Below are 20,070 nucleotides of genomic sequence, written 5' to 3' on the forward strand. Positions count from 1 at the left end.
TTTAGTGTCAATTCTCTGCTTTGAACAAAATATGGATTAAGAGGATGTACAGAGTACGGTTGTTTGAATTTTGATTCCCTTGCTGAGCTGAGCTCCATTGTAAACTGGGAACTGAGCCACCTTCAAATATAATGTTCTAGACAAACTGCCCACCTCAGCCCAGCTATCTAAGGGTTTTTTTGTTTGCAGAAGTGCTGAGAAAAATCATGATATGAAATAGTATTTCTACAGCAATAACTACCTGTGCAAGCAGTGTAACCTATTAAAAAGTTATTTTCCAGCCCCACCTTTCTCAGGCAAAAGCTCAAAGCAGAGGGGAAAAAATTGTTACAGCAAGCAAAAAGCCTCACTCCCCCCCCTTTTCCTGCTTCTCTTGCTTTTTCAAGGCAAAAAGTCCTTGAGCAAGAGAAAGAAAAATTAACAACCAGCAAGGACAAGAAGTGGGGGGGTGTTGGGGGAAATAATTCTCTCTCTCCAGTAAATCACACACATTTCTCCATGGGACCTTTCTCATTTCCTTGCACAAGCTATTTCTTACTCTCCTTTTAATCTGGGATGTGGGTCAACACAGACATTTACACCAACTTTTTACCATCAACATACAAATTTGTACTGTAATCAGACTGCTTGCATACTTACAATTCTTTTATGGGAGCCAATGAGCTCCATTGTCTAAATAATTTTGTGTACTAAATAATTTTGTTATTAGAGGGTCTTATCCTCCAGGTCTGGAAATGATTACACATAGACACATTCTCACACACATTTCCAGACCTGGAGAGTTTTGTCTCATGTTTTCTTCCTTTGGACAACCTGCAGTTTGTTCTCAGAGCAGTGGGATAAATCAAGGAGCGGTTCCAATCACAAATGGGCCCTAACCTGCTTCCCTACCTGCTTCCCACAGCTCTAAGTCCAATCCAAAAAGCGAATTTAATTCTCTGGCTGGACAAACATGTCACAATTATTTTATTTTGAACTGCAGCAACCCCAATTGGGGCTATACACAGGTTAAGGGTATTTTTTTTCAATTCAATCCTATTCAATTCTGCATGCAATTATTATACATGCCTAAACTAATCATCCATGACTAAACTATTTATTCAATCATTTTGTATGAGCTATTCCAAATTTTATTTAAAAATTTATATTGTACTTTCATCCAATGGTTATATATGTATGTATGTATGTATGTATGTATGTATGTATGTATGTATGTATGTATATATATACACACACACACACACACACACGCACACACACACACACACACATTTTATATATGCACATCTAAGATTTTTTAATAGAAATCACATTTCCATTTAAACAGGCAAAGCCTTTTTTATTATTTGCTAAACCCTGGATTGAAAGAACAATAAACATCTTGTTTTCTTAGTTCTTTCTACCACACATAACAGCATAAATTAATCATATCTTCTTTGATCAGCCCCAATGGAGGGGCTTCCCAATCTCTAAGTATTTTTCCCTAAAGGACTACTCAGGCCTATTTACAATTTGGGATTCTTCCTAATTGTTTTAGTGAACTTCTCACTTTTACTCAAAGTTACACCCATTATTCTATCTCCTTAAGCACTAAATAATCAAAAGGGATTAAAAATAAAAAAATTAAATAAATTGTTACTGTGTCTCTGCCCTGGGCATGTGTTCCCTTTCTAGCTTGAATCTCCCCCTTTTTCTAATTGTTCCTCTAATTTTTCCTTATGGGAGTGTATAATGGCTGTGAAGGAGAAAGAGATTTAGCCTCCTCAGAAGGAGCTGAAGGTCCAATTGGAGAAGATTTTGGGGTTACAATTTTTACCTGATCGTAATCAGGCGGGGGGCTTGTAGTCAATTGTTGTCCTGCTGAAGCATTGGAACCAAATTTTTCCACTGCTTAATGGCATTGATACCATCAATGTAATATTTGGACAGGAGCCCAGGGTTCAGGATGTAAAGTATGCCCTATCTTTATCCAATCCCTCAACTGGAGCATCCCGTGCTCAGGATACCAAGGACAATGTTTCCCTACTTCCTCAACCAGCTTATGTCTGCCTCAGGCGCTGTAACGCCTGACTTGTGTAACAGGAATCGGAGTTCCTGTACATGTTTATGCTGGTGTTGAGATAGATTGCAACCCATACTTACCACTGAGAGATCCTGGAAGACAGAGGTGCACATTATGGTAAGTATGTTGGCTGTTGCTCCCCACGGGGTGGGGGTGGGTGGGGTATGTCCCTGGTTGGGCACCAGCTGATGGAGTCAAAGACCAGTCATTTGCAGAGTGCAAAGATGTCTGACTGCCTGAGCAGTGTTTATTGCTTTTATAGTTTTACAAGCAGAAAAAGATAAAGCAGCAACAGCTTTTTTATTGGTGAATTCTGACTGCCAATCCTGAGCAACAGGCAGTGGATCAGGTTTTATTAGATCAAGAAGACAACTCCACAAGAAGCCTAGAGCTACTTTTATTAAGACTGGCTATCATAACAGAATCTTGCAAATCTTATTGTATTCTTCCTCCTTCACACAGTTCAATAAATTAAGTGTCTATTTGAATCACTTCTGAATGTTCTGAACTTAAGTGTTTTACTCCTCTTTGCCTTGATAGTGGACTGCCTTTTATCTTTTCATCAGCATCATTGTTCTTACTCTTGCTATTCTATTAAGCAATTTGAGAATCTTTGTGCTGCCAGATATAGATTAAGTTTAGGTATATTTATTTATTGTGCAACCTAAGCCCAATGAAATTATTAGGGTTTTTGGGTAGGTAGGAGTGTCATATAAATTCACTAGCACAGTATTATGGTATATTTTGTATAAACAAATTCCACATATTGAAGTGATAGGATGACTAGATTTTTTTATATCAACGATCGTAGATAGCTGATTGGATGGGGATTAAAAGGGAGTGCATTGTTCTTCTACCAGTAATAATCCTATGTTCCCATTCTTATAGGCCTTATTTTGAACTCAAAGCAAAATATTATGTACAATTAGAGGTATGTCCTTTTATTTATTTTATATAGAAGGTAAATATAGAAGTTCTGGATTGAGTTGTGGAGTCCTTGATATCTCTGTGCTTGGTTGTTTGCAGATATTTCATTACCCAACTAGGTAGTTACTGATTTTTCTTATTTAAAGCAATCTGACTCTGAAAAAAAACAATAGAAAAAAAATCCTCACTACCCTTACTTGTTACTGTTGTCTCATTTTAAGAATGATCAAACTTTTATAGATATAAAATATTCTGTATAAATGGGAGGTATTGTCTTTTGGAATTTGAGGGAAATTCCCAGCATTTAGCATATTTATTTAGTTCTAATTAATTTTATACCACCTTTACAGGAACCAGATTTTTCAAAGTTTAATTATAATGTAAATCAAGAAGTGTATTAAGTCTTCTCACAGGACAGTTGACTCTAGAGAAGGCTAGTTTCTTCCCTCCAGCCACCCACCTCAGAACATTGCTATTATTTGCCTTGTAGTGTGGAGAACGTAGACAATATATTTTACTGAGGTTCTTTAACTAGTATCCTCCTTAAGTGTTGGACTCCCATAATCAATTATCCCAAAAGTTATTGGATTGTCATGTTTGATGGAAGGATCTTAAAATTGGGTAGAGTTGTTTTAAAGTTAGAATGCTTCATTCTATATGCTAGATTGAATGATCAGACAATTGTGTAACAAAAAAAGAGTTAAATTCTAGTAAATCTGATGATTGTGACAGCTTGATTATTTTGGTGAACAGCTTAATGGGGAAGCAGAGGGGACTTGCATGAAATACAAGTCTTTCATTTGAAATATGTGAACTTAATTGATATTTTTTGTCTCAAAAACAAAAAAGTAACACAATTTATTGCATATGGATGTTTAGAAGTTTTTCTTTGAGTAAGGAAATCTTTTTGACTGCTTCGTTAGCAATTAAAGAAGATAGTGGATGATCTGCAAGCAAAATTGGCTTTGGCAAAGGGTGAATACAAAACAGCCTTGAAGAACTTGGAGATGATCTCTGATGAGATTCATGAGAGGCGACGAGTTTCATCAATGGGGCCCAGAGGATGTGGTGTTGGGGCTGAAGGCAACAGTATTTCAGCAGAAGACTTTTCAACATGCAAGTTAGATTCAGATAATATTTCCAGTAAGCAATAGAAAAAGGCATAGTTTTGGCTATGTTGATTTTTTTCAAAGGTTGTATCAGCAACTAAGAACTGGTCAAAAAATACCAGGTGTCAAGGAACCGATAATTAATTAACGGTGCCAAAGTGATTTTCAATTTTTCAAACATTTTTTCCTATTGCCATGGTACTTTGAAATTTCTTTTTGAGGTGTGATTGAAATTGATTGTTGTAAGAAAGTGCTGTGTTTACTTTTTCTGTTATGCAACTGCCTGTTGCTTCTCATATTTTGAATCTGATAAAAGTCCTTGGGGACGTGTTTCCTTATGGGAATTTCTCAGATTTGGTAGAAATAGGACAAAGCAGGAAGCTGGAAATCCCAGGAGAGATTATTGCACCATGAAAATTAGGACAAGCAGCAGTCTCAACATTGATGCAATAATAGTAAAATTTTGCCACTCTATTTTCAATGTTGACTTTGTTTAAAAAAGGTTTTTTAAAAAACACACAGAATATGGTTTAAAACCAGTATTAAAAATATTTAGCCATCTATGAAAACAAGAATTGGTTTCATAGGAGCCGTAGTGGCATAATGGTTAGAATGCAATATTGCAAGCTAATTCTGCCCACTGCTAGGAGTTTGATCCTGATGGGCTCAAGGTTGACTCCATTCTTCCAAAGTCAGTAAAATGAGGACCGAGATTGTTGGGAGCAATATGCTGACTCTGTAAACCACAAGGAGGGCTGTAAAGCACTATGAACTGGTATATTAGTAAGTGCTATTGCTATAGTGGTTAAGGCATGAGGTTAGAAACTAGGAGACCATGAGCTCTTTCTGTAAAACAGGCATTATAGTCTGGCTTGGGTCACTGGACATGGCTAATACAGACTTTTTGTATTTATCATTCTCTAGTTGAACCTTTCCTTTGGAAAATGACAGGACATAAACATGAGTGTGGATGCAGATGACTTACTTTTCACTTTTTAAATGGCCTTTGGTGATTGGTTGGGGGGGGGGAAATCACATACCAATTTTATATTACCACCTAGTTCATGAAGTCACTTACAATAGAGCTTGTGTCAAAGTAAACTTTGCCTTTTTTATTTTGGCAAAAGGTGACACCCGTTTCCCCGAAAATGAGGTCTTTTCTTTTGGACCCCAAAATAAGCACTAGGGCTTGTTTGCTGGGTGTGTCTTAATTTTTCCCCGTGTATGGGAGAGCCACTTCTGCTTGCTTGCAGCGGGGCAGGAGACCTTGTGGTGTGCCAGTGCTGCCGTTGTGAGGCGGCTGCCTCATGCGTCCCACACTGGTTTACTCCAGGGCCCCCGCTGCCAGCCCCGCATCCGGAAACCTGCCTTGTCTCGTGGTGGCAACTCTAACAGCCCTGTCCAGCAGGACCCCATATTCTTCCAGTTGTTCATGGCCACAATGGAGGAGGCTGAACAATGTGCCAGTGCAACGGTCACAAGGTGAGACAGGTCTCCAGTGTGGATGGCCTGGCTGTGGCGGCCCTGAGATAAGCCAGTGTGTGGGGCAGCTCCACCCCATCTCGCAATACCAGAAGCAACCAGATGGAATGGGCAGCTGGCCAACTGTGCAGGCTCTTAAGTAGGGCTTATTTTGGGGGTAGGGCTTATAGTGCAAGCAGAAAACATGCTAGGTCTTATTTTTTGAATAGGTTTTTTTTTTAAAGGGAAGCAGGGTAGTACTCAATATATAGCTGAGAATAAACAATAGTTGATTGCAGTGGTTTGGGATAGGGGAACAGAAGTCCTAAATGGGAAAACAATGCTGAATTTTATTTTGTTTTGATCCAAGTTAAGAATTGTATTATGCTCAATTAGTTGTGATTGAGATGGCCTATAAGCTTGTTCATTCTTTAATTAATGCTAATTATTTTTTTGAACATTTTCACAGTTGCATCAGAAGTATTTGAGGATGACAACTGCAGCAGTTTTGTGTCTGAAGAAGACTCTGAAACTCAGTCTCTATCTAGTTTCAGTTCTGGTCCAACAAGCCCTTTTGATATACCAGCTCAGTTTCTTCCAATGACTCGACCTAAAAGCTTGGATTTGTCTAGCCCTGTATCACTCTCTGAATTTGGTGCATTTCCTCTATTAGGACCTCGCAGTGAATGTAGTGGGGCATCCTCTCCTGAATGTGAAATTGAAAGAGGTAAGTTAGATTGATGAAGACAAAGACCAATGTAATATAGATATAAGAGAATGGCTAAGGGCAAACAGTGCACATGTGAGATACATAACTTTGGGAATGGGTATATGCCATTTTGTTGCTGTGTTTCAAAAGAATTCTGTAGATACAAAGTTAGAGAAGAGAACAAAATGATCTTGAAGTTTTGAAGAAAAGTGATAACTTTCCCTGCATTTTGTAACATACAACTTCTCAGCCAGATCTGCACTAAAAAGCATAAAGCTCCCATTTAAGCTCCCAAAGGTGCTTTTACAGGAGGCAACTGCTTTGTTTTTTCTTTGAAGATGTTTTGCTTCTCATCCAAGCTTTGACTGGAGTGGGAAATGGAAGGATTTATATTGCTTGCAGACAGCTAGTCATTTTCATCCTTTTAGAGGGTAGTGAATCATTTGGAGGTTTATCTGTGTCTTCAGGGTCACCTGAGTAGTGCTTCTGGTTCCTGTAGTCTGCAATTTTTAATCTGGAAATCCATTCCTACTCCCACACCATTCAAAGCATATTCATCCCAACTTGTATAGCTAAGTCTATAGAGATTCTCAATCATCCAGATTATGGTTGTCCCAAATGTGCTTTTTGTCAGAATATTCATGACTGGGAAGACATAGTAACAAGGTCAACCAATGTCTAGGCATGGCAACAGATCAGCTAATGGGAACTGAATTGGAAACTGAAACTAGCTTTGGTGTAGTTCTGAATTAAGCTCTGTGCTCAGCTCTAAAATGAAACTAGTCTGGTCTTGACTGCCTACTGAAATGAAACTAAGAACTTACTTACAATCTCTCCTCTCTACCATGTTGGAAGAATCTGCTGTTGGTATTGTAAATTTACTTCATGTGTTATTATGTATATAAAGAAGTTAATGAATCCTACTGAATTGTGTGCTTTCTGGATTTGATTTTCTGAAACAAACTCTGAAACAAACACGTTTCCTTATATCCCCTGAAGGGGCGTGTCAGTCTCTCTAATTAATCCCTGGCCTGACGTTTCTTTGCAAATTGAGATTGACGTCTCAATCTTCTTCTAGTCCTAGCATCAAGCCAACATCCGTCAGTCTCGTCATCACTCGAAGCCTCTGGCACGTTCTGTGGATCAGCTGCTGACACTTGAGGTATGAATGAAGTGGAAGGTTCTGGAGATGATCGTGTCTCCGACACTCTCTCATCCTCACCACTCACACCTGTGTCCTCTGATACATCAGACTCCAAACTCACAGCAGGCTCAAACCTTCCGTCTTCAGATGCATCAGAATCAAAACTCACAGCAGGCTCAACCCTTCCAGTCACAACATGTAGATATACAAAAGACTAAGAAAGGTGGTTATATTCTCAGTCAAAAAAGAAAAAATGAACAGTTGTTGGAGAGATGTGAAAGATTGTAATACTGCTCCAATACCTATGAGTATAAATTTTCATAACAGTTTGGGTGAGGACGAAAGTGAAGCCTGTGATCAAGATATATCAGTCAGCAATAGGGAGCCTGTTATATCTGTCACAGTGGTCCAGACCAAACATAGCTTGCGCAGTAAGCATTTTGAGTGGCTTTACTGATGCACCAATGCAATTGCATTGGATGGGTGTAAAAAGAATTCTCAGGTATTTGAACTGTGAACTTGGGTCTTCAAATACAGGTCTCTGAAGAATTAAAATACTATTTTGATAGTGATTATGCAAATGATGTAAAAATTAGAAAGTCCAATTCTGGGATTACAGTATTGTTTGGAGGGGCTTTAATTGGTTGGAAGTCCAGAAAGCAAACAATTGTTGCCATTTTTACTGTAGAGGCAAATTTATTGCTTTGTTTGAACTCTGTTCAGAGATACAGGTGAAACTCGAAAAATTAGAATATCGTGCAGAAGTTCATTTATTTCAGCAACTTAAAAGGTGAAACTAATATATGAGATAGACTCATTACATGCAAAGCAAGATAGTTCAAGCCTTGATTTGTCATAATTGTGATGATTATGGCTTACAGCTCATGAAAACCCCAAATCCACAACCTCAGAAAATTAGCATATTACATGCAATCAATAAAACAAGGATTGTACATAGAACAATATTGGACCTCTGAAAAGTATAAGCATGCATACGTACTCAGTACTTGTTTTGGGCCCCTTTTACAGCAATTACTGCCTCAATGCAGCATGGCATGGCACTGCTAAGGTGTTCTGGAAGACCAGGATACTTCAATAGCAGCCTTCAGCTCTTCTGCATTTTTCGGTCTCATGTCTCTCATCTTTCTCTTGGCAATGCCCCATAGATTCTCTATGGAGTTCAGGTCAGGCGAGTTTGCTGGCCAATCAAGCACAGTAATCCCATGGTCACTGAACCAGGTTTTGGTGCTTTTGGCAGTGTGGGCAAGTCCTGCTGGAAAATGAAGTCAGCATCCCCATAAAGCTCGTCTGTGGAAGGAAGCATAAAGTGCTCCACAATCTCCTGGTAGACGGTTGTGTTGACCCTGGACTTAATGAAGCACAGTGGACCAACACCAGCAGATGACATGGCTCCCCAAATCAACACAGACTGTGGAAACTTCACACTGGACTTCAAGCATCTTGCAGTGTGTGCCTCTCCATTCTTTCTCCAGACTCTGGGCCCTTGGTTTCCAAATGAGATGCAAAAGTTGCTCTCATTAGAAAAGAGGACCTTGGACCACTGAGCAACAGAGCAGTTCTGTTTTTCTTTAGCTCAGGTAAGACACTTTTTAAAAAAAAAAAAATTGTTTTTTTTGACAAACATAGACAAACACAACATAAAAACATCAAGCCATCTTCCACATATATACATACATGTTATGTCTCCCCTTTAATTACAGGTGAGCAAAACGAAATTCAGCAGTTCCAGAAATATCACAAACCAAAAAACAAACCCCCACAAGAGAACTGCTGAGGTATTTCCAATCCTCAGCAGTAAATCCAAACTCTGACCGGCAATCCTGACATGGCAATAATTCTCAAAGCCTCAAAGAGTTCTCTTCATATTTTCACTCCCATTAATCACTTTGCTTCTGGCAAATTTCACCAGCCAAGCTGTTTCCTTTTATCCTCTATGGGGCGTGTTAATCCCCTTAATTAGTCACTGGCTCGACGCCTCCTTCCCAATTGAGATTGACGTCTCAATCTCCGTCTATTTCTCACATCAAGCCAGGATCTCTCAAAGTTCTCTTCTTCACTGGAAAACTCTCGCATGTTTTCCTGGTTAGCTATGTTTTGCTGCTCAGCCAGAGGGGAAGAATTAGAGGAGATCGAAGGTCCTGACATCTCTACTAAATCAGGTTCGTCTCTCCTAGTTAAATCCATTTCCTCATCCTGGCTACCATCCAAGTCACTCAGCAATGCCGGCTCATATTTCACTGCCATATCCTCTTCGCTCGAGCTCACATCTGCCAACGGAACAGATTCCAAACCCGGAGTCACAACACTATCCCTCACCGCAGGGCCCTTCCCCCGAATCTGACGATCTGGATGCGGTTTCGATGGGAAGCGTTCATGGAACCTCCGAATAATGTCTGGGGCATGAACCGTGGAAGCATCCGTCCATGAAAAAACTTCCGAGCCATCTGCTCTCCTCCTGACTAAATACTGGAAGCGACCAACGAGAATCAGTAATGATGACCACCATGTCTTCAACATCAACCTCCTCACTGGATGTTGATGGAGAAACCGCACCAGCAGGAGCACGAAGAGGACACTCCGGGGAGTCAGGAACCAGGAGGGAACGATGGAAGACAGGATGAATGCGCATGAAGCGCGGTAAGGTGAGTCGATACGCCACAGGGTTGATGACCGCCTCAATCGGGAATGGACCGATGAAACGATGGTCCAGCTTCCTAATTGGGCGATCGACCCGAAGGTGCCTTGTGGATAACCACACAGCTAACGGCGTTGCTCTACGTGAACGGTCCGCAAACCGTTTGTAGTCTTCTTTCGCCCGTTCTAGTTGTTGCGCCACTAAACGGTGAACCGCTTGTAATTCCTCAAGAAATTCTTGTGTCTCGGGAACCAGGGAATCCATCAGTCACCGGAAAGAATCATGGATGATAGCCCACATTCGCGTAAAACGGCGTTACTCGAGTGGAGGTATGTTGAAGGTTATTAAAGGCAAATTCTGCCAAAGGGAGGTATTTCGCCCAATCGTTCTGTCGATGATTGACAAAACATCTCAAATACTGAGTGAGAATGCCAATAACCTTCTCAGTCCCGCCATCAGTTTCCGGATGGTGCGCTGACGCTAAACACACCTGTACTTGTAACGCCGTCATTAAACGTTTCCAGAACTGGACCCCACGATCCGAAACCACTCTATCCGGCAGACCATGTAGGCGAAAGACGTGCTGTAAAAATAACTAGGCCGTAGTGCGGGCTGATGGTAGTTTCCGACGGAATAAAATGAGCCATTTTAGTCAGCATATCGACCACCACGAGCACCATCGTGAAACCCGACGAGGATGGCAAGTGCGTGAGAAAGTCCATGGAGATCGCTCCCCATGGTCTGCCCGGAGTCGGCAATGGTTGAAGGAGTCCAGGAGGCGCACCCAACGCTGCTTTCGCTTGTTGACATTGTACGCAAGAAGCGACGTAGGAAAAAACATCGTGTTGAACCCGAGGCCACCAAAAAGTCCGGGTGACCAAGTGCAGAGTTTTGTAAAAACCAAAATGACCAGCAGCGGGGTTGTCATGACATTGCGTCATGATGAGAGCTCTTAGCGACATACAATAAACCCCGATGTCTTAGCAAGCCTTCTTCAAAAGACCATGGGGAATCAGGTCCAACTTCCCCCCTTCTCTGCTGCGTCCACATGTCTAATCGCTGCGCCTCCCATATTCAAGCCCGCAAATCTACCAGATCTTGAAGCATGGCCAAGGATTCCGGTGGCAACACCATTCGTGGAGGAAGAGGATGCTTGGGACCGATATATTCGGGTTTTCTAGACAACGCGTCTGCTCTCCGATTCTGTCCACTTGGAACATAAGTGACGGAAAAATTGAACCTTGCGAAAAACAACGACCACCGGATCTGGCATTGGTTCAACTTCTTGGCGGTAGACAAATGTTCCAAGTTTCGGCGATCTGTCCGAACCTCCACCTTGTGCCAAGCCCCCTCTAGGTGATGTCGCCAGGTCTCAAATGCAGCCTTGATAGCCAACAACTCCTTTTCCCAGATAGTATAATTGCGCTCAGAAGCTGTGAGCTTCCTAGAATAATATGTGCAGGGGAAAAGAGGTGCTCCATCCTTCGAAGCTTGCAACAATACCGCCCCGATAGCTACATTAGAGGCATCTGTCTCGACCACAAATGGACGATTCGGATCAGGATGCCTCAATATCAGCTCGGCCACAAAAGCTTTCTTTAGAGTTTCAAAAGCCTGTTGTTGTGGGGACCCCCACCTGAACGGGACCTTCTTACGAAGGAGCTGAGTGATGGGATCCATTAGCTTAGCAAAATCCGGAATGAAGGTCCTATAGTAATTGGCGAATCCCAGGAGACGTTGCATGTCCTTTACTCGACGAGGGGCTTCCCAACTACACAAGGCCTTGACTTTTTTAGGGTCCATAGCAATGCCCTCGGGAGAGATGATATGCCCTAAAAACTCTATTGAAGACTGAAAAAAGAAACACTTCTCCAGTTTCGCATAGAGTTTATGCTCCCAAAGATGCTGAAGCACTTGACGGACCTGATGAAGGTGGTGATCTCTAGATCAAAATGTCACCACCACAAACCTATCCAGCATGTCCCGAAAAATGTCGTTCATCAAATGCTGGAATACCGCGGGAGCATTGGTCAGACCAAATGGCATTACGGTGTACTCGAAATGGCCATAACGAGTGCCAAACGCCGTCTTCCACTCGTCCCCCTTGCGCATCCGAACCAGGTTGTAGGCCCCACACAGATCGAGTTTAGTGAAGATAGTAGCCTCCCGCAACCGCTCCATCAATTCCAGAATGAGCGGCAAAGAATAACTATTCCTCACTGTGATGGCGTTCAACCGGCTGTAATCACAGCATAAACGGAGCTCTCCCGACTTCTTTTTAACAAAAAGAACGGGAGCCGAAAGAGGGGACAACGATGGTCGAATAAATCCCCGAGCCAAGTTTTTATCTAAAAACTCTCGAAGCGCAACCAACTCGGGCTCCGACATGGAGTATAACCAACCCTTGGGCAGTGGAGCATCCGGTATCAGGTCCACAGGACAATCATAAGCACGATGTGGTGGTAACTGATCCGCCTCCTTCTTGCTGAAAACATCGGAGAAGTCCGATAGCTCCGAAGGTATGGAAACAGCAGGAGCAGTGATATCCTGACCAGCGCAGATATGTCTCAGATGATCCACACATTGGAGACTTGGAAAGGAAATGGCGTTCTGCGCCCAAGCCACCAACGGATCGTGCAAACGCAGCCAGGACATGCCGAGAACCAAAGAGAGATGAAGGTTCGAGGTGATATAGAAACTTATCACCTCCTCGTGATCCCCAATAATCATACGCACTGGCTGGGTGGCAAAACGAATGGGCCCAGATTTGAGCTCACGCCCATCCACTGTTTCCACCTTAATGGGTGGATCCACAGCAACCAATGGGATCTCAAAGTGTGTAGCAAAAGCCCGGTCCATAAAACTGGTTGTAGTCCCTGAGTCCACCAACGCATCCATGTGGGCCGATTCATTCCAGTTAGAGTCCATACAGAGTAAACGAAATTCTGCAATGTTTCCCCTGATAAATGTCCCGTAACCGTCTAGCCACGGTTTGAGTTTTAATTGGATTTTCAAACATAACCCTCATTTGCTGCTGAAAACCCTGAAAATTATCCAATAAAGGGCTATCTTGAATTAACAAGGGAGTAGCCCATTTGGCAGCCTGCCCAGATAAAAGGCTAATAATAAATCCTACTTTAGCCCAGTCATTTGAAAAGTCTTCAGGCCTCAAGGTTATAAATAATTGGCACTGCCCCATAAATGCCAGGAACATGTCCGTTTGTCCTGAAAATTTCTCCGGCATGGATACCGGGTTTTTCCTCAAGGGAGGGGCTGAAGGAGCAGCAGGAATTTGCAAACTTGAAACATGGTTTACCAACTGTGTTACCTGGTTTTGGAGGACCTGGTTACTTTGTAGCAGTTAGTCTATTTGTTGCTGTTGCTGCTCCACCAAACGCTGCAGTTGAGTTTGGTCCATCTTGGTTTGAAGATGGTTTGTTTGGCCAGAAGCAAAAATGTTATGTCTCCCCTTTAATTACAGGTGAGCAAAACGAAATTCAGCAGTTCCAGAAATATCACAAACCAAAAAACAAACCCCCACAAGAGAACTGCTGAGGTATTTCCAATCCTCAGCAGTAAATCCAAACTCTGACCGGCAATCCTGACGTGGCAATAATTCTCAAAGCCTCAGAGTTCTCTTCGTATTTTCACTCCCATTAATCACTTTGCTTCTGGCAAATTTCACCAGCCAAGCCGTTTCCTTTTATCCTCTATGGGGCGTGTTAATCCCCTTAATTAGTCACTGGCTCGACGCCTCCTTCCCAATTGAGATTGACGTCTCAATCTCCGTCTATTTCTCACATCAAGCCAGGATCTCTCAAAGTTCTCTTCTTCACTGGAAAACTCTCGCATGTTTTCCTGGTTAGCTATTCACGGCTGCTGCTCAGCCAGAGGGGAAGAATTAGAGGAGATCGAAGGTCCTGATATCTCTACTAAATCAGGTTCGTCTCTCCTAGTTAAATCCATTTCCTCATCCTGGCTACCATCCAAGTCACTCAGCAATGCCGGCTCATATTTCACTGCCATATCCTCTTCGCTCGAGCTCACATCTGCCAACAGATTCCAACCCCGGAGTCACAACACATACAGTGTGTCGGTTGGTTTACAAATTGTTTTGTGCATTCGCTTCATAGTCATCACTTACAATTTCATTGTATATGTTCTCATATTGTCAATCAAATATTACTAAATACATTAATATCGTTAATCAATCATTTGACTATACTATTATTCATGTTTTACAAAATAAGCCATATTTTACTTGATTTATTTTATGACAATTCATATTATCATCCCAAATCTATCCTATAATTATATTGTAGTTATGATAAAAATAATACATCTTTATATATTCTTTATATTCTAAAAATCTACATTTCATAACTATGTTTTATTGTCTAATCATTGATAAAATAAATCCCAAATCTTATAAAATTGTTTATCTTCTTGTTCTGATTTCAAATGTCAATCTACTCATTTCAGCACATTCCATTATTTTCTTAATAACTTCCTCTTGCGATGGTATTTTCTCATTTTTTCAGTTTTTAGCAAATACAATCCTAGCCGCTGTTAATACATTTACAATCAAATACTTCAATTCCTTACTGTATATTTCAGGTAAAATTCCCAATAAAAATATCTCTGGTTTCAAATTATGTTTTTTTGTCATTTTTTCCAACCATGTGTGGATTTTAGTCCAATATCTTTTAGCATCCGCACACGTCCACCACATATGGTAATATGAGCCAGGTATCTTGAAGACATTTCCAACATTTTTCAGATTTATTCTTGAACATTCTTGCTGTTCTTGTTGGGGGGAAGTGCCACCTGTGCCATCTTATACACATTTTCTTTATATGCTGTTGACATTGTCATTTTATAATTTTGAGACCACAATTTTTGCCATTTCTCTAAATCAATCCCATATCCAAAATTTTTCCCCCAAGCAATCATTGTTTCTTTGACTTGTTCTTCTAGCTTAATTTCTAATAAATATCCATAGTTTTTTAATCACCTTTTCATCAGTACCTGTCAAAATCTTATCTAAATCAGTCAATTTATCATAGAAACCTTCTGTCAGATGGTGCTCCATTCAAAATCCAAGAAATACTTAGACTCCATAGATTAGAGAAGATATCTTTTACTGAAAATGAAGTGGTAGCAACCGTAGAATTCTGAATCTGAGAAATTAGGCGCGCAACTCACATATACAAAGTGATGGAAATGTTCCCACCCCCAATAGTACGAATGAGTCTTTCAATTAAAAGTTGTGAATATGATCATGTGGACATCTTCAGGTGGTGATGAGGCCTCTGTCCGTTGACCTTGGCATATTTTGATAAAGGTTTGCAGCTGCGCAGAGAAAAGAAAGCTAAGCGAGAAATAGAAACCTAAACAGGAATTTATACTCCCCCCTCCTCATTTTTACAACACTAGAATGTAACACCTCCAGCTCGCTTCCCAGATTCTACCCCCTCCTCCCCCCGTTACTTATGGCAGCCAAAAGATGCAGAGCAATAGTAGAAGATCTTGAAGGCTGACACCTTCTGTTTTAGAATCTTTATACCTAGAATGTATTTGCGCATATGAAAACCAATTCATCTTTATACCTTGTTCCTCTAGTTTTTGCATAGATTTAAGTTCACCCTTTTCATTCAAAATTTCACCATATCTAACTGTTTGTTCCTTTTTATATATTATAGGATAAGAAAAAGCTTCAATAGTCGATAGCCAGACTGGAATTTTCAAATAACATTGGCTTTTAGTCTTTTCCCAATTTAACCACAGAGTATATAATGTCTTCTAAAGTACTCCTGTGTTTTAGTCTCTTTGTACCATAGGAAGGCATGCCACCCCAACAACAGATCATGTCCTTCTAATGTCAACAATATAGTATTTCTTAACATTATCCATTCCTTGACCCACATCAAATTTGTAGCTTGGTAGTACAATTCCCAATTAGGCAAACCAAATCCTCCTCTTATTCTAGTATCTGGCAAGAGTTTTAGTTTTATTCTCGCTTTCTTACCTTGCCATATATATTTCAACACAAATTTTATTTAAATCTTCAAAACAATCTTTTCCAAGCCTAATTGGAATTGTTTGGAACAAATATAAAATTCTGGGTAATATATTCATCTTGATTGTTGATATTCTCCCAATTAATGACAATTGTAAGTTTTCCCATTTCGCCAAATCTAGCGCCATCTGCTGCTTGAGTTTAATATAATTATTCGCTTTAAGTGTGCTACATCTTCAGGTAAGACACTTCTGATGTTGTTTGTTGTTCAGGAGAGGCTTGACAAGAGGAATACATTTGAAGCTCATATCCAGGATCCGTCTGTGTGTGGTTGCTCTTGATGCACTGACTCAGTCCTCGGTCCATTCCTTGTGAAAGTCCCCAACACTTTTGAATGTCCTTCAAAATCCTATCCAGGCTGCGGTCATCCCTGCTGCTTGTGCAACTTTTTCTTCCACACTTTTCCCTTCCACATAACTTTCTATTAATGTGCTTTGATATAGCACTTTGGGAACATCCAATTTCTTTTGCAATTACCTTTTGAGGCTTTCCCTCCTTATGGAGGGTGTTAATGATGGTTTTCTGCACAGCTGTCAGGTCAGCAGTCTTTCCCATGATTGTGATTCCTACTGAACCAGACTGAGAGACCATTTAAAGGCTCAGGAGCCCTTTGCAGGTGTTATGGCTTAATTAGCTAATTAGAGTGGGACACTTTGAGCCTAGAATATTGAACCTTTTCACAATATTCTAATTTTCTGAGATTGTGGATTTGGGGTTTTTATGAGCTGTAAGCCATAATCATCATAATTATGACAAATCACGGCTTGAACTATCTTGCTTTGCATGTAATGAGTCTATCTCATATATCAGTTTCACCTTTTAAGTTGCATTACTGAAAAAAGTGGACTTTTGCACGATATTCTAATTTTTCTAGTTTCACCTATAACTTGGTAGTACAGCTGTTACAGGATTTAAATGTAAAAGTACATGAAGCTGTATGAGGATAATGCTGCTTGCATTAAAATGGCAACAGAGTGAAAAATAGAAGCACGTGGACATTAAATATCGTAATGTAAGAGAAGCCATCAAATGTAGATTAGCTTGCTTCACTGTGCATCAGAAGACAATCTGGCTGATCAAGCCATTGGGTGGAATGCACCAGATCTATTCCAGTTATGTAGGGACAAGTGTCAAAATATTCATGGGAAGACATAGTAACAAGGTCAACCAATGAATAGGCATGACAAAGAGATCAGCCAATGGGAGCTGAATTGGAAACTGACACTAAAAGGAGCCTGGGTTTAAAAGGAGCCTCTGAATTAAGCTCTGTGCTCAGCTCTAAAATGAAACTAGTCTGGTCTTGTCTGTCTGCTGAAATGAAATTAAGAATGAATTTACAATCTCTCCCCTCTATCACATTGGAAGAATCTGCTATTGGTATTGTAAATTTACTTCATGTATGATTATGTATATAAAGAAGTTATGAATCCTACTGAATCGGTTATCAGTTATATGTGCTTTCTGGATTTGATTTTCTGCAACAAACTGACACTTTTTTCACTCCAGTTGCCTCCTGAAAGACTTTTGGGACAACCATGACCTGGATGACTAATAATCTCTACAGACATAAAGCCTTGTAGAAAAATGTATGGCTTTGTGGCCATCAAATGCAATGGAATCAAGATTGATAGGACTTATAGTTTATTCCAAATTTCCCAAGTTTAGTGATTAATTAAAGATCTTTTGGGGGCAGATTAAGAAGCGCGTATACTTTGTAAGTGGAGTTTGAATCCAACCCAAGTTATCATTATATTGTCAAATTTTGCACTTGTTTTATAGTCCAAAGCTGCCAAATCTTTTCATCTCATCTTCACAGGAGATAGGGCAGAGGGAGCTGAGAACAAGATACTTGACAGAGTGAACAAGAACAATAGTGTAGGCAGCAGCTCTTCTTCCAGTGGACCAGCACTGAACAATCAGTTGAAGCAACTTTCCCTACAATGCCTGAAAATCAAGGATGGGGTTTGTGCAGACAAATAAATAAATAGTACAAATTGGGTGAAGTAATGTCCGGGAATATAATTTATTTATACACAAATGTTTTCTGATTGTCCGAATCTTGTGCCAACAACTAATATGTGTCAAACTTTTAAGTCTTTATTGCACAATTTGCAGGCTTATATAATTGCATAGGGTTAAAATGTGTATTGAAATATGTAACAGAAATTTTTGGTCAGGACAGAAATTGTAAAGGACAGAAATATCAACCCTTAAGACATTTTGTAACACTTTGGGAGAAGCAATAACAAAGCCAGGTTGGGAGGATTAGCTGGTATCTGGTTTGTAATTTGAGCTACTGTTTAATGCCATAAAATTCCAGGATGCCAGCTGCATAACCTTTGAAATACATTGTATTGTGTTTGGAAGGAACACAATACTTCCACGAGAAGTTGCTGCATGTAACAGAATGTAAGAATTCAGTCTTCCTATAGAATTCATGAGCATTGATACATTATACCTCAAAGGTAATTGAAATGTTAATATCAATGCAAGGATCCCTTTAGGTTTTTACATGGCTGGGGGGAGGTTAGAGATGGTAAGTAGTTTTGTTTTATATGTATTATGATCAAAATGAAATTGTCAGTGGAAACATTAACGTAGGATACCACTTTGTTGTGAAGTACCAATCATGATAATCACTAAGCATTGATGGGAAGATTCTCCCACATCCCATCAAATAAAAAAGAGAAATGTGCATGAATGGAACAGTTGCCATAGCATTGATATGGGAAGCATTTTCTAGTATCTCTGCATTATTAAAAGTATAGCATTTCAGGAGTAGTTAAAAAGAGTTAGAAGTCCTTTAAGTAAAAATATCAGTAAGATGGATAAGAAGCTGAAGCAACAGCTAGTAGAGAATTGGTATTTATGTCAGTAAGAAATAGCATAAAGTTATGTTATATCTTATGTCAGTAAGAAATAGCATAAAGCATAAAGTTGCCTTATTAGTTAACATTTCTAAAAATTGGCATAGGTAATCTTTAATGAACATATGTTTGAGCATTACTGATTAGCAATAACCTTTTCAGTATTTATTTTATTTTAATTTTGTTTTATTTTGTCACTATTATATATATATTCTTAAAACAAATGTAAACATTATTTCACTCTAAATCTCCTCTGCCCTTTTTGTTTTATGTGTAGTATGGTTATTTTTAATCTTTACAACTTCATTCTTCAAATATACAGTATATGTCTTCCATATATGCTTTGGCTGAGGATCTTTGCAAGGAACAATTGGAATGGTAATAATAAAGTGAGAACTACAGCTGTGTGAAAAAGTCCTGCACACTTTATGATTTATGACATTTTTTGGATAGGCCATTGATTTTATATTTTATGCTAACTGCTATGCAAACATTGTTATATTTAAATAAATACTAGTGGTTTTTAAGTGAAAAGCATAAGCTTTTTTCAATTTGGTGCTGTTTGGATGGGGATTGTGAATTTTCTTGCATGCTTACAATGCATGCTTACAATGACTATGAAAACAGATTAACTGATGAGGACCCAGTGGCATACGTGATGCAATTACTAATGCCGATGCTAGTGTTCTGTTAACGTTTTTATTGTTTGTAGCCCTGAAAAGGACCATTTAGGTTACCAATATGAAATTGGCCAGCCCTTATTGCTTATCAACAGGTGGCATCGCTTCGGCATAGGCTTTGCAGGTGATCTTTGGTGACAATGTGATGCCAGGCTGCAATAATGGATTCAATCAGCTCCTGCTTGGTCTTCGGATGCTTCTTGCTTATTTCACAAGTTCTCAATTGGGTTCAAATCTGGGCTCTGAGCTGGCCAATCCAGGAGTCGAACACCATGCTTCTTCATCCACTGCTGGACGGACTTGGCTTGATGACGTTGTCATCCTGGAAGTAAAAGTCCTTCCCTACAAGTTGTTGAGCTGAAGGAAGAATGGTCTT

At 40.0% G+C, this 20,070-nt stretch overlaps 1 protein-coding gene across 5 annotated transcripts in view; it reads left to right on the top strand.

The window, feature by feature from the left end:
* Positions 1 to 20,070, top strand: part of SH3BP5 (SH3 domain binding protein 5) — a 117,666-nt gene that overhangs the window by 88,791 nt on the left and 8,805 nt on the right. For 4 of the 5 annotated variants that reach the window (XM_087946132.1, XM_026686220.2, XM_087946134.1 and 1 more), the window contains 4 exons: positions 2,951 to 2,993; positions 3,913 to 4,132; positions 6,029 to 6,286; positions 17,964 to 18,146. In XM_087946132.1, the coding sequence (XP_087802258.1) occupies positions 2,951 to 2,993; positions 3,913 to 4,132; positions 6,029 to 6,286; positions 17,964 to 18,127 (685 nt within the window). In that variant the 3' untranslated portion in view covers positions 18,128 to 18,146. Of the gene's footprint in view, positions 1 to 2,950; positions 2,994 to 3,912; positions 4,133 to 6,028; positions 6,287 to 17,963; positions 18,147 to 20,070 lie in introns of those variants that run through there. The other variant, XM_087946131.1, reaches the window with a different exon arrangement.

Source organism: Notechis scutatus, chromosome Z (genome assembly GCF_049901735.1).
Source record: "Notechis scutatus isolate UNSWTSFEM ecotype Mainland chromosome Z, rNotScu1.2, whole genome shotgun sequence".
NCBI classification, from domain to species: Eukaryota; Metazoa; Chordata; class Lepidosauria; order Squamata; family Elapidae; genus Notechis; species Notechis scutatus.